Source organism: Gastrolobium bilobum, unplaced genomic scaffold (genome assembly GCF_033153095.1).
Source record: "Gastrolobium bilobum isolate Gb01-03AN ecotype WA unplaced genomic scaffold, APGP_CSIRO_Gbil_v1 utg1530, whole genome shotgun sequence".
In the NCBI taxonomy this organism is placed as follows: Eukaryota; Viridiplantae; Streptophyta; class Magnoliopsida; order Fabales; family Fabaceae; genus Gastrolobium; species Gastrolobium bilobum.
Genome location: NW_026898965.1, coordinates 306,858 through 321,747, shown reverse-complemented (window position 1 = coordinate 321,747; position 14,890 = coordinate 306,858). Strand labels below are relative to the sequence as shown.

The following is a 14,890-nucleotide window of genomic DNA, read 5'->3' as shown; positions in this document are numbered from 1 at the left end:
TCAAAGGTCCATAGGCAACCATTGACCATTTCCCTTGAAATTTCATGATTTTAGCTTGTTTGAGTCATTAAAAGAGGGAACTTTGATTATTCAAGTAAATGGTGGTTAATCTATGCATGATTAGTGTTAAGGAACTTCTGTTTTGATAAAAAAAAATGGGACCTTGGACCATTGGGAACCATTGGAGTCGCGGATTATGCAGAAAGTTTTTGCAGAATTCTGTTCTGTCCGCGTGGTAATCGATTACCTTTCGTATGCAATCGGTTACCATGTTCAGTAATCGATTACTCTGTTTTTGGTAATCGGTTACCAAGTTGAGTAATCGATTACCCATTGTATGGTAATCGATTACCCCCTGTCAGAATGATCAGAAATCAGTTTTAATGCGTGGGAAAGTTCTCATTAGGGCATGATGCCTTAGGAAGTCAGTGTTACTGTTGGGAAACATTAATACCTTTAATAGTGAGGTTTCGTACATGATAACAATGAGTTAAAAAGGATGTAAACGAAAGAGAGGACGTTGTTTAATGGTTATGTAATTGAGATTTCTGAATATTAAATTGTGTATTCATACAAAACAGATTGCAATTGACGTGTTGTGCGACTGTTGGGGTGTCTGTGTATACCGAGCCTTTGGATAGGGATTTTGGCACTACAGGTAAGCTTTCGTGTTCTCGGTTTTGTCCATTGTTGGTTCCACCATACCTCATGGAGAGATAGTTTATATGTATGTTGTGTTTTGGTGTGAAAATATGTGATGATTATCGATATGCTATTGAGCTGTTTTACGAGTGCAAATGTCATATGATATGTATGTCATGTTCCACCTAGACAGTAACCTCTGAGTATGTGGAGATATACAAGATGGTAACTCTGTGGGTGAGGTACAAGCGAGAAGCCTTGTACTGTAGGTTGTAGACGTATGTAAACCCTACCTTTTATTCTCTGGCCAGTAGGATGCTTACACACATGACATGGATATATGCTGCATTGCACAAATTATGAAATTATACTTTTATTCTGTTTTGGAACTTATATTGCACATGTAAGTGAGCTCGGGGTGGAGAGATCCTTGAGGACCCCTTGTCTTACTGAGATTTCTTTTTAGAGATCTCACCCCGTGTTGGGGCACATTTTCAGGTACAGGTACCTCGAGGGTTGAGACCTCTGGTGGCAGGAGGCCAGAGTTGAGCTGATTATGCATGTTGCTTTTATGATATGCCTGGATATTATTTATGTTTTATTTTCAGTGCATCATTATTTGACTCGTGACGTTGTTTGGCTATGTTGCCTTATTTGGTGAGCATGAAGGTTGTCCATGCCACAGTGATATCAGTTATGTTTCTTCAGTCTTGAGTTGTATAATGTATCAGTATATTGTCCAGTCTACATTTTATAGTTTCGTGACTAGAGACCTATTTATACCATGAGGTTATTCAGTTAGTTATTTATTGCAATTTACATACAGGCGATATTTTGAAAAGAAATAAGTAAATCCACTTGATTAATAATGATTAGTTCATAATTGAAAAGAAAAAGTTAGCTTCCGCATTTATTTAGCTGCGCTATTACCATATGTATGTTTAATACACCGGGTGTACACTAAGTGTTACATTTTATGGTATCATAGCACTTTCTAGGGAAAAAGCCTGTATGTATTGCAATAACTTAGGATGCCTTGTTGTGTGAATTGTCTGTTGAGTTTCTTTTAGGTTTTGCTATAATAATGCATGCGTGACCATATTGTGTAGGCCTGATCAACTTATCCTTGTGTAACATGTGCAGAGTTATAGTACTTCCGAGGAGGACTCGAGAGACGAATGAGGGTTAGTCTGATCCTATCCTGACTGCATTGGCTGAGATGCAGGCGGCTAGACAAGCCGACCAGGAGGCCATCAGAGTGGCCAAACAGGCTATGTTGGACGCCATGAGAGAGGCGAACAGGAAAGCTACAGAGGACGTGCTTGAGGTGAATAGGCTGACGAACATGACCATGATGAGGGTCATGTTGGAGGAGATGAGGGCTGGCCGTAATGAGGGCTGATTTTCTCCGCCACCACCGCCACCGCCACCACCATCTCCACCTAGTCACCATGATGGGAACGGAGGAGGAGGAACGCATAATCCTGACCCTGATGGTTTGAGCCACATGGAGGGTGTGAGTCACATCATATGATTGATGCAGCCTTAACTTGAACCCATAGAGGATCGAGAGACTATAGATCGCCGGCTGAATGCTTTCCGTAAGCACAAGCCACCTCCCTTTGATGGATCCTATGACCCCATTGTTGCTGCTAGATGGCTCCAGGCCATGGACAAGATATTTATGAGGGAGGGAGATGCAGTGTACGGATTCCCAGAAGCTTATGTTTGCTACTTATATGCTGGAGGGAGATGCTCACGAGACACCTCTCAGGTTTATGAGATGCAAGGCTTTTACGAGAAGAAAATTGTTATAATATATCACAAAGCTTTTTTTTTCAAATGTATGTTCAATATATATCTCAACTTATATTAGCCTCGATTTTTCAGCAAGTTAGCTACGGTTTTGAACGTGGCTAAAATATTTTTTTTAGTAGTTTGGTCAAACTTTGGTCAAATAAGGATATATTTGTTTATAGTTTAAGATAACAGAAAAAATGATAAATTGATTTTAAAATAGGGGTAAAACAGTCAATCAACCCTAAAACTATTGTTGCTCTTGATCGTTCGAACAATTCAATGAAAAAATTGCGAAGTGATCTTACATAGGTAGTAATTGTGGCGACTTGTCACATGCTACGAGGGTAATTTCGTTGCTGTTTAAACCATCATGATTCGCCCAAATAACAATCGCAGTTTGCATAGTTTATTGTAATGTTAATGTGTAACCAAATTTTAAAGATTTGTTATGTCCTTTGAATTTATTTTTGTTTAGTACTTATGTTATTTGAACAATCAAATAAAGTATGATTTTTTGTATCATATTACTCTATAATTTTTTTAATGAATCCTGAACTTATATTTTTTGTTTTTAATCAAATTGACTCTTTTATACACTTAACATTAAAAAAATAGAAAAAAAACAACTCTATAAAAGAAAAATACTTCAACAACGAGTTTAGAAGATTAGATTTACGCCTCAACTTTTCATTTAGAGAGATGCTCCAATATTTGGGAGAGAAAGAAACATAAGTAAATATAATGAATCATATACAATTCAGTTCTCACTTTTTCTTACTTGACCAAATGTATTTTATTCATTGGTTTAAATAGTCTAAAGTTGTCAATATAGGTTAAAGCCCACAACCCACCCCATATAACCGACTTTTTAATCCACTATTCCTAGAGTCCCATAATCGGTGGACTATTTTAACCTCAATCCATGAATCCTAAAACTGTTGTAGGCTAGGGTTACGATCAATCTGGGTTAGCTCGTAATCACATTGAAAATAACAACACGCCTTTTTTTTTCTTTATCTACTCTTTCCTCACAATTGAAATTATCAAACCATATTTCTAATTCTTAATTTCTCAATTGCCCGATTCATCATTGAGGTTCGAGGGTTCTCATTCTCTCTGAGGTAAGATTTCATTTTATTACTGATTTTGTTCTCTTCATTTTTTTTCTTCAAAAATCTGGAATTTTTTGCATTTTTTTTAACATTTGTGTTGTTTTACCACTCGAGAATTTCACTTCCACTTCGATCTAAAGTGGCTGCAGAGATATCAAATGAATCATGTCATGCGCTTGAACCAATTCATTTATTATGATTTGAATATTATAATGAAATGATTCTATATTCTGAATGCATAAGAAACCCCCTGCGATTTTGTATTGTGAAAAACAATGTGCACTGGTCAATTCATTATATTTCCATTTTGAATCTCCTTTAAGAATTGACAGTAGTTTTTAAAAATGATCTGTGAGGAATTTAATTCTTCACTTCCATATATGTGTTTCCTATCACCCACTCGTCTATTTGTAAATTAAAATATATAATTGAATTTGAAGCAAAAATTATTGAAATGAATTATGAAATTAGTGATAATTGCTATTCTTTTTTCTTCTTCTTTTTTGTTTAATTTGTTGGTTGTTTACTTTTAATTTTGTTGCAAAATCATTTGTGATTGTTTTTTATTTTTTAATGACAGGGTGGCCTCTAAGATCAAGTTTATGACTAAGGAATTGAAGTCCAAATTTGAAAATGAAAGGTACATTTAGATGTCCAATAAAGTCCAGGTTTAGATTACTTTTGACACCTGAGTCTTTCAATTTAAGGCATATTTTGAGTCTTGTTTCGTCTCATTAAACTGGGGAGTGATTTTAATGCATAGCCATGCCTTAATATATGTTACATCATTGTTTAAAACTCTTTTAATATTTACTTGGTTGGTAGATTTTGTGGTAAATAAAAATTAGGTATGTTGTGAATTTAGTGATTGATAAAAACTCTGTCACCTGATCAACTTTTGCCAAAATGATTTTAGGATGGTTGTGTTGTTCAACTTGTAAATCTTTATTTTTTCACATTTCATGTTATGAATACATGCCCTTCCTGGAGGATAAAGTACTTTTTTTCCCAATATATATTATTTTAGCTTGGGCTTAAAACTCAATTAAAGGTTAATTTATGGCTAGGTTTCTCCTAGTATTGTAGTGGCTTATACATACTAAGATACTAAATAAAGTTCTTGTTGGTAAAGAATCAATTAATGGCTTTGTTTCCCCTTGCATTATAGTAAGTTAAATATACCTAGATCCTAAATCAAGTCCTTGCCATTAATGAACCAATTAGCCTATATTAGATCCCGCAGAAGGTCACCATAATCCTTCCCTTACCTTCTGTACTTTTAAGCCCCCTCATTTAATACTATAAAAGAGTAATGCTTATGTTACCATGTTGGTGTGAGAGTAACACCCTTGATAAACACAAGTGCACATTGTCAACAAGTAATATAGGATTGTTAGTCCAGATATTATTCCCATTGAGGTGATTTAGGGTGTGCATGACAACCATTCTATTCCCGAGCACTGTTTCTGAAAAGAAACTATTCTTTTCTATTTCTGTGCCTTGTTCTGAGAAAAAAAATGTGTTTGATATCATGTTCCATTTTTATTCCGAGGATGAGAATTGTGTTTTATAACACACAAATAATATAATAAAAAATAATTCTTATTAAATATAAAAAAATTTCGGATCAACTCTTTCCTTTCCATATGGTGTGGTTGAGGTGGTGGCGGCGGCGGCGATACGATAGTGGTGGTGGCAGTGACGTGGTGAAGATAGCGGTGGTGGTTGTGACGGCAGTGGCTGCAACGATGGCGGTGATAATGGTGGCAACGACGGTGGTAGTGGTGGGAATGGTGGTAGTGGAGGTGACGGCAGTGACAGCGACAACAGTGGTGGGTATGGTGGTTGGTGGCGGCAACAATGGTAGCAGTGACATGGTGGTGGTGGTTGTGAAGGCATGGTGGTGGTGATGGTGGCGGTGGCGATGGTGGTGGTGATGACAGTAATGGTTGTGACGATGGTGGTGGCGGTTGGTGGCGGCGGCGACGACGACAACGGTTGTGAAGATGGTAGTGGTTGCGGCAATGGTAGTGGTGGTTAGTGACAGTGGTGGTGATGGTAGTGGTGGCATTGTGGTGGTGGTAGTGATGGCGATGAGGGTGGTGGCACTGGCGTGTGATGGCGATGGTGGCGGCGACGACAATGGTTGCGATGGTGGTGGTGGTGGTGGTTGATGGCGGTGGTGACGGTGGCAGTGATAGTGGTGGTGGTGGTGGCATGGTGGTAGTGATGGGTGGAGGTGGTGGTAATGGTGGCGGTGACATCGTGGTGGTGAGAGGTGGTGACGGCGGCACTAGTCGTACGATGGCGGCAGCGACGATGGTGGCGACAGTCGTGTCGGGATGATGATGGTGGTGGTGGTGGTGGTGGTGATGGTAGAGGTGGAGAGTAATTGAGAGAGATAAGTGTTTCTCATTTTGAGCCCGGGAACAAAAAAGCAAAATTTTTTTGATTCTTTTTTCTGTTCCCCAGCACAAAAATTAAACCGGTTTATCCCGGAAACAAAAAAAATAAATCGATTTTGCCAAACGAGTTTCCTATCCATTTCTGTTCTCGGAAACAAAAATTAAAAAAGAATTGATTCCGGGAAGGTTGTCATGCACACCCTTATAAATCGTGATTATTCAAGCAAAGAAATAAAGGAAATGAATGAACTTTATGGTGGATTTTGTAAAATAAGAGACAAGTAAACTAAAACTAATAATTAAACTAATAAAAACAACAAACTAAACTAATTGATTTTAGTGATGGATGTGAGATATAGGTTAGGATCAATTTCCCTGATATTGCAATGATGCAATGATATTATAATAATGCTCTATCAATGTTTGACTAGTAGTCGAGCACTATTTCATGTAGGGACTCTCGTCAACCTTACATATATACCCAACACTTAACCCTCATATCTCTATGCAATAATTAACTAATGAATTCAATGAAGCACAAGTTCTAAGGCTATGTGATGTGAATGATCTCTCTACCTTCATCTTAATTAAGTTATCTTTTTTTTTTTTTTTTGGAAATACTTAATTAAGTTATCTTTAACTTAGTTAATCCACACTACTCAACAAGGGTTTGAGTTTGGAAACCTCTCGGTCACAACATCCTCAAAACCATACATGTACCTCTTGGCATGCCCACATGAATATAACAAAGCATACTCATTGAATAACTAATTAGACATTCATATATGCAAAGTTTAGGCCTCCATTACATTGTTACAACATAGGTACTCTATCACCCAACCTACGAAAATGTTTAGCTCAAGGTAAAATAAAAGAGAACAGAGAAGAAGAAATCCATGGAGAAACATAAAAGAACACTAGAACAGGCTATCCTAAGACTTTGGGCACAATTCTACTCCAGCGATGCTCTAGCAGCTCTCCTTCCTCCAAGAATCTTTATAGGGTTCTTCCCTCTCAGGCTTGAACCCCTCCACCGTCTCTCGATTAGTGAGGATGAAATATGGTGGAGTGTGACCTCTAAAAATGTCCAAGAGCTTTTTGTGTATGGAGATGATCGCTCATTTTTTCATTATGCCTTCATGAGCTCTTGTATTTATAGACTTAGGTAACTTGGGCTCCAAGTTTGAGCTTGAATTCAAAATTTCAGTGCTGTAGCTAAATCTTCTGATATGATTTGATAAGAATGCTTGTTATTCTAATCTTCGTGGCTGATTTGGATGAGGATAAGGTGTTATCTTCATTTAAATTAAGAGTTTATCTTCAAAACAACCTTATCTCATCCTTATCTTGAGAAAATTTCGTGATGCATGTAATTTGAATTTAAATTCTGCACTTATCAGCTTATGCATTTATCCCAAGTGGCATGTTGTGATGTATAATCAGACTTGTTTGCACGTCTACTATGTGACTTTCATTGTCAACCTCTTAACCAAGGCGATTTTAGGGTGATTAACCATTGTGCCCTTGATTTAATTTTTTTATCACTTTTTTTAACTAATATATCAATATGCTCTTGTTTGACCACATTGATCGCAAGTTACTAGAGTAACTAGGCCAGCTCGAGTAAATATCTTACTCGAGTAACTCAAGTAAGTGGATAACTGTAATGTCCGACTGCTTCAAGAATCAATGACTATCCCCACATACTAACACGAGACTTTTCAGTGTGCTTTTTCCTCACTTGCACACTTCCTGGGAAAACTTAAATCAAGCACGCTTAATTATAGAGTTCTTCCGTTTCGGGCTACCGAAAAGTAGATGCATCTTGTTAATATTGGTAGTACCAATTAATTCTTATAAGTTATCCCCAACTGTGCAGTCTCATACCTGCACAGTCTTTGGAATCTCTCTCTTTCAGGTGTCGATTCGATTAATTCATGTAACCCCTCGCTGGAAGCCTGTCAGGAGTTGTTCCTTGTCTGTGCCCTTTTGTACTGGCGATGACTCACCGCCGTCGTCAGCGCTCGACATATTACAACAACTCAAATTTGGATCCAATATTTTTGATTCAAATCAAGTTCTAATGTCTTATACATGTATAAATGGACTTAAGATGAGTGTTTGTGGGTCCTAAACAATTAAGAAAATCTCCATCCAAGCTCTTTATACCCTAAAATGGTGTAAACTTTGGAAGAAAATAACTATTGACTCAGTTGTCGAAAAGGATTTGATAAAAAAATTCTTTTCAAAAAAATGCTTCCTTCATGAATTTTGGGAATAATAAAGTAAATAAGTATAAATCTTTAAAAGCAATGTCACATGAACATAAATATGTACATAAAACTTAGTTTAGTAAACTTATTTTGGGGTATAAAGAGCTTGGATAAAATTATTCTCAATTGTTTTGGACCCTCGAACCTATATATAAAGTCCAAATATGTGTATGCATGATATAATAATATAATAATAAGTATGGATTAATAAAAAAATAAATCCAACTTAACAAGTCATATCGAAAATCAACAAAAATATATATTTTGGCACCTTAAATTTAATCGGGATTGCCCTCAATTATAAAGGACCCTCAAACACCTGTCACAAGTTCAATTATAATTATACATATACAAGACATTAGAAATTGATTTGAATAAAAAATATTCGTATATCCAAATTTGAGTTGTCCACCTGCTTGATTTACTCGAGTAGGTGTCCCAGTCTTTTACTTGAGCAATTCGTGGTCAATATTGGCAAACAAGAGCAAAATGATATACTATTATGAGTAAATACGCTTTTGGGTCCCTAACAAAAAAACATGATCCCCTCTTTAGTCCCTTACAAAAAAAATAGTCGCTTGATCACTATTAAAATTCAAAGTGGATCCATTTTAGTATTTTTGAGGGACTAATGTGAGTCTTTTTTGAATTTGTGAGGGACCACGATTTCAACTAAATGAGTCCATTTTGAATTTCTTAGGGACCTTGAGACTATTTTTTTTTTGTAAGGGACTAAAGTGGGGATCATGTTTTTTGTTAGGGAACCAAAAGACTATCTACTCTATTATTTAAAAAGGAATATAATTTCATTCTTATGTACATATATAATAGCGAATGAGATCCATTAAGGAGAAGACCGAGAAAAGATAAGTGAGTCTCATCTACTTTTTTATTTTTTTGGTATAACCTAAAGGGTATTCCTTTCAACCTCTTTCGATCACCATATCCTCGAAGTATGACCTCAAAGACTATCGCTCATTGAAACAACGGGTACTTTGAGAAAAAATAAATAGACTTCGTCCACTTTTTTATGTATACAGTAGATAATTCTCCAATTATAAATTATATTCGATGTAGGAAGGGAGAAAGTGAATTTTTTTTAAATAAAAGGCACAATGGTCCGTTACCTTAAAATGAGCCTGGGTTGAGAGGTTGACCCTGAAGGTCACACAGTACACATGCAAACAAGTCTGAGTGTACAGCACAGCACGCCACTTTTTCAAATTAATGTCCCTCACACCTCACTATATGTTGCTCTCTCGCCTCTCCAATTTTCACTTTTTTTATTCCCAATTTCCTCTACCAAATTTGAAACGCTCGAATCCTAAGAAAACTGAAAATAAATACACAGCTTCCAGTGTAGTGTGTACCCTTCATTGAGTCTGAGTGGTGGCAGAGAGTACTCGTAGCTCCTTCATTATGGAAGGCGGTGGGAGGAGGATTACAGTGAGTCCAAGACCATGCTGTGGCCGGAGAGTGTTGGCCAAGAGGAGGCCGCGTCGAGGAGGCATCTTTGGTGGCTTTATCAACAGCGTGAAGAAGCTTCAGAGGCGCGAAATCAGCTCCAAAAGTCATCGTGGCTTCAGCCTCACCGAAGCTCAAGAAAGGTTTCGCAACATCCGATTGCAGGTTGTTTATTTTCTAATTTTCATTCTGACATTGGTCATGTAATTCTGTTGTGTATTTGTCAATGTGTTAATTCTTTGAAATTAGGTGTTTAAGTTTCACCCACCACCAGATTGATGTGGGTGTTCCAGGTGGGACCATACCCTTAGGTGGATCCATTGTTTGGCTTAGACTTCCCTTCATGATTCTCTTGAACATTTTTTAAAATGCTAAAAGCCATAACCCTAAACTAGCGAATTCAGAAAACAGAGGATTTGTGAACGCTACAAACCCTAATCCTAATCCATGAATGTTTCTCCTCCCTCAATTTTCCCAATAGATTTTCACCTATAATATGTGTCAACAAAACCCATGATATTATTTCCCTCCATTGGTTTCCTCTTTTCCCTTAATATTTCATTTTTGTTGATGCTCAAGGGATACTCTTTTGCTAAAATTTCAATGACCAGCGCTGTGCATTTCAATCATGGAATACAAACAAACCAGCGGAATCTGGTTTTCTTTGTTATTAACATAACATGAAACAAAAGGCATGCTAGTTATTCATGGACTGAAGCATTCTGTTTTTGTTTGAATTTGTTTGATACAGAACAATTCAATAGTTTAGTATGAAGACTCCGTACTTTTGATAAAGATTTATCAGGTTGCCCTTGCAGAAACTATACTCTCAAGTTGCTGCTTGAATTATGAGTTCTCTTGCTTGTAAAGGCTTCAGTAACACTCTTTGTATATAGTCTAACTGTATATGATGATTTTGTTGATGTTGAGGACTAATCTATGCCTGCTACATGCTTGTACCTTGATACATTAGCATAAAACAACAGGCATTCCACATAAGAGGCAGCGGGAATAGAAAATTAGCTTAATGTGGAACTGGGATTGCTTAGTGTGAATTTGTCTGAGGTTATGATGTGGTCATTGTCGAGGGATCAAGAGGAGTATGTAGTAGAATATTTGACAACTCAATAAGTGCTATTTTGTTTTTAACAATTCCCCACACACTTGTGTAGTACAACATTTGAAACTACTCTAATTTAAATCATTGGATGCTGAGAAATCTTCTGTGTCTCATGTTTTCACTAGTGAGACGTGTACCTTGCTTTATTATATCCATTTTCCTCTCTCCTTGTGATTATGTCTGATGTATCTATTTATAGGAAGAGTATGATTCACTTGATCCAAAAGGTCCTTCGGCTGTTGTATTACCATTTCTGAGAAAGAGGTCAAAGATTATCGAGATTGTAGCATCACGTGACATTGTTTTTGCTCTTGCACAATCTGGTGTTTGTGCAGCATTTAGCCGAGGTAGTACTGCTAACTGGTGACTGTATTTATATTTTTTATATTATTGTTTCTGATGCTGTTCAATTCTACTGTAACATAAAAGTAGATACATGACATTTTTGTTACATGTTTCACTTGTTTGCTGCAGAGAGCAATGAAAGGATATGCTTCTTGAATGTCAGTCCGGATGAAATTATAAGAAGTTTGTTTTATAATAAAAATAATGACTCACTTATCACAGTTTCTGTCTATGCTTCGGACAGTTTTAGTTCTTTGAAATGCAGAAGCACCAGGATTGAGTAAGTATAGCTCTCTATTTTTTAACTCCCACCCTTGATTTTCATGCTCAAGAAAAGAAAGACATAGAAAAAAAAAAAAAATCAGGCACACAAACACACAAATTGAGAGAGACTAAAAGAAAAGCAGTAGATAGCAACAGATGCCTGTGCAATTTTGTGCTGTTGTGTTCTATGCTAGAATATCTCTGTTTTCCAGATATATAAAGAGGATTCAACCAGAAGCTGGCTTTGCTCTTTTTGAATCTGAGTCATTGAAGTGGCCTGGCTTTGTAGAGTTTGATGATGTAAATGGGAAGGTACTCACATACTCTGCGCAGGATAGGTAAATATTTTATTGTTCTGATACTATGGTGTGGAGATATAATTATATAATATTTCAAGGCTTCTTGATTGTGATACTTATATTTTCTTTTCTTTTCCTCTATAGCATATACAAGGTGTTTGACCTGAAAAACTATTCAATGTTATACTCCATTTCAGATAAAAATGTACAAGAGATTAAGATAAGGTAATTTTCCTTTTTGTGTTTGTGAATTTTAGTTTGAAATATACAATACAACCCCATGGATATGTGGTCTATGGCTATGTACAAATTTTTTAGATTATATATCACATAACCTTTTAGTTCTTGATATCATTGAATTTTCTTCTTTCTCTAGTTTTTTTTTCTGGCCTTAGATTAACTTATCCTACTTTTCTCTTTGTTTCATGATTTTGTTTTTTAATCAGTCCGGGGATCATGCTGTTGATTTTTAATAAAACAAGTAGCCATGTCCCCCTCAAAATCCTCTCAATAGAAGATGGTACTGTTTTGAAATCATTCAACCATCTTCTTCATCGGAATAAGAAGGTGGATTTTATTGAACAGTTCAATGAAAAACTTCTTGTCAAACAGGAAAATGAGAACCTCCAAATTCTTGACGTAAGTAATTTTCCCATTTATACATGAGAGTTATAGATTGTTCCCATTCCAACATGAGAGTTATACATCCATATATCTGACTTTTATTTAACATTAGGTGAGAACTTTTGAGCTCACAGAAGTTAGCAGAAGTGAATTTATGACGCCATCTGCATTTATATTTCTATATGAGAACCAATTATTCCTGACATTCCGAAATCGAACTGTGGCTGTGTGGAACTTTCGTGGAGAACTTGTAACTTCTTTTGAGGATCATCTCTTGTGGCATCCGGACTGCAATACAAACAACATTTATATAACCAGTGACCAGGATCTCATCATATCATACTGCAAGGCTGATTCTGATGATCCATTGTCCGTAGGAAATGGTACTTTTCTTCTTTTTTATCCCCCCACCCCCCCCAAAAAAAAAAAACACACACACACAAACTTCTTTATTTCAATTATTTTTCCTTTGTTTCCTCTTTCTTTTAAATGCACTTTGTGTGATCGAATGTTCGGTGGGATCAATATTTTGAAAGGTGTTGTTTAATCATTGAACTGGAAAGCTGATTTATGTTAGTGTTTTACATGTACGGTCTGATAAGCTGAAATGTAAAACAGGATAGCATATCATAAAATATTCCATGATATTCGTATTTAGTGCAGTTTTGTTTATATAATCTAATCTCTGTTGCGTAGTTTACTCACACAGATTTCACCAAATGTCTTTCATTTCCTCCTTCCTGAACACACAAATTTTGCTTCTTTGATGCAGTGGGATCCATCAATGTCAGCAACATTTTAACTGGCAAGTGTCTTGCAAAGATAAGAGCGAGTAATAGCTTTGTGAATGAATGCAGTTGCGGTGACGATTGTTCAAGCAGCAAGTGTAATGCAAAGAAGGTAAAACGTGCCTCTAGAATTACTAGCACGGTTGCAGAAGCCTTGGAAGACATTACTGCTCTCTTCTATGATGAAGAACGCAACGAGATCTATACGGGCAATAGGCTCGGTCTGCTTCATGTCTGGTCTAACTGATGTATTGCTGAATTTATTGTTGCCATGTTTTTTCTTATTTGTTTTTCTCCATGGCTGCGGTGATAGTCCTCACCTGCTATGAGAACTTTCGGAACCGGAAACCATTAATTGGTCTTGAATCATTCCTTTTTTTCTTTTCATATATGTCTTAGGCAAGTTTAATCCACAGGTGGCAACAAATCTGTGTTAGGTGATACTGTATGCTGTTAACTCACCAGATGTTGTTTATGTTGTAATGGATGTTACATTTATGGAGGCTCCTCAATGGAGTGAAATATATAATTACTGTTCGCTCTTCTCTGCCTGTTTCTTTCTTTTGACTCCTTGCAGCGTGATGGCATGCAGTGTATTGATCTGTTTGCTCTCACATATGGATTGCTAGAGCCTCAATGTTGAGGTATAAGAACAAAAACAATCATTGTTGAGTAGTGTGTTAGCTTTATGATTTGCCTATTGCTGGTACTTCAATCAATTGACTTTTGCTTTCTATCCCAACTTTTTCTAATGCTTCTTTCTTAGCCTAGTATGAGAAAAGTACAATTCTTTTTTCAAGTTGGTTTATTTTTAAAGTGAACAAGTTTGTAATTGGTTTTAATTTAATATAAAGTTCATTATAATTTTAATTTAAGTTTTAAGTTTATTTGTAAAGTACTTAATTGAAGGGTTTGTATTTCAAAGAAAAAAAAAATACTATTGATTTTTTAAAAAATTTATCGCTCTGTCAGAAATTTTTGTAAGTTTATAATTATTTAATTTATAACATGTTATAAAGTATTTAACTTAAAAAAAATGCGGCTGCTCTCTTTTTTAGATAGAGTATCAAAGTAAATCCAATTATTAAAAAAACTATTTTACTCGTATCACCAATTACTTGCCCTTGTCATATGCACTTGCACACGGGAATCTCTTAAGTTGTTTTTAATTTTTAAAATTACACCTAAAACCTGATATGTGATTCAGATGTAAGATCTAATCCTTGTGCTTTCATGCAAATTAAGATTAGATGTAAATTAAGTCATGATTCTTTGTATTTAATGTTCGTAAAGGTTCATCAGGGAGAAAATAAAATGAAAAAAATAGGGAGAGGGGGAGAGGGAAGTTCATGCACTTGTTTTACTGAGGGACATGGGCACGCGGTTAACGCACGTAAATCACCGACAATATATAAGTAGATTCAAATTTTGACGATGAAAATGTACATGTGAGAAGCAGAAGCACAAAACCCAAAATCAAACCTTGGCGAGAATTACACAAATTAACATGTATATAGCATAATTCACCCTAAAAAATAGAATAAAAAATATATATAACACACTGACCAAAAAGGAAAAAGAGACATGTATATATAATTTGAAGTAAAATTATTTTTAAAATGAATAAGTAAAAGTATATCCATCTTTCATTTAATTTCAAGTTTATCATGATATTAACCCAATAAAATTCAATAGTAAATATACTTCGAGATGTTTATAGAGCGATCCAATATAATAAAATCTAAAAAAATTGA

General features: G+C 35.9%; 1 protein-coding gene across 1 annotated transcript; it reads left to right on the top strand.

Moving 5' to 3' along the window:
* Nucleotides 1-9,482: 9,482 nt before the first annotated feature.
* Nucleotides 9,483-13,635, top strand: LOC133285906 (uncharacterized). The gene is made up of 8 exons (XM_061483225.1): nucleotides 9,483-9,861; nucleotides 11,016-11,163; nucleotides 11,291-11,441; nucleotides 11,638-11,763; nucleotides 11,869-11,949; nucleotides 12,171-12,363; nucleotides 12,461-12,731; nucleotides 13,121-13,635. The coding sequence occupies exons 1-8, from the start codon at nucleotides 9,652-9,654 to the stop codon at nucleotides 13,381-13,383; spliced, it is 1,443 nt and encodes a 480-aa protein (XP_061339209.1). The 5' UTR covers nucleotides 9,483-9,651; the 3' UTR covers nucleotides 13,384-13,635.
* Nucleotides 13,636-14,890: the final 1,255 nt, after the last annotated feature.

Excerpts from the sequence above, each read along its gene's own strand:
- LOC133285906 (XM_061483225.1), top strand. The coding sequence starts at position 9,652 with ATGGAAGGCGGTGGGAGGAGGATTACAGTGAGTCCAAGACCATGCTGT. Across the intron at positions 11,442-11,637 it reads TGCAGAAGCACCAGGATTGA|ATATATAAAGAGGATTCAAC; the intron begins GTAAGTATAGCT and ends TCTGTTTTCCAG. Across the intron at positions 11,950-12,170 it reads GTACAAGAGATTAAGATAAG|TCCGGGGATCATGCTGTTGA; the intron begins GTAATTTTCCTT and ends TTTTTTAATCAG.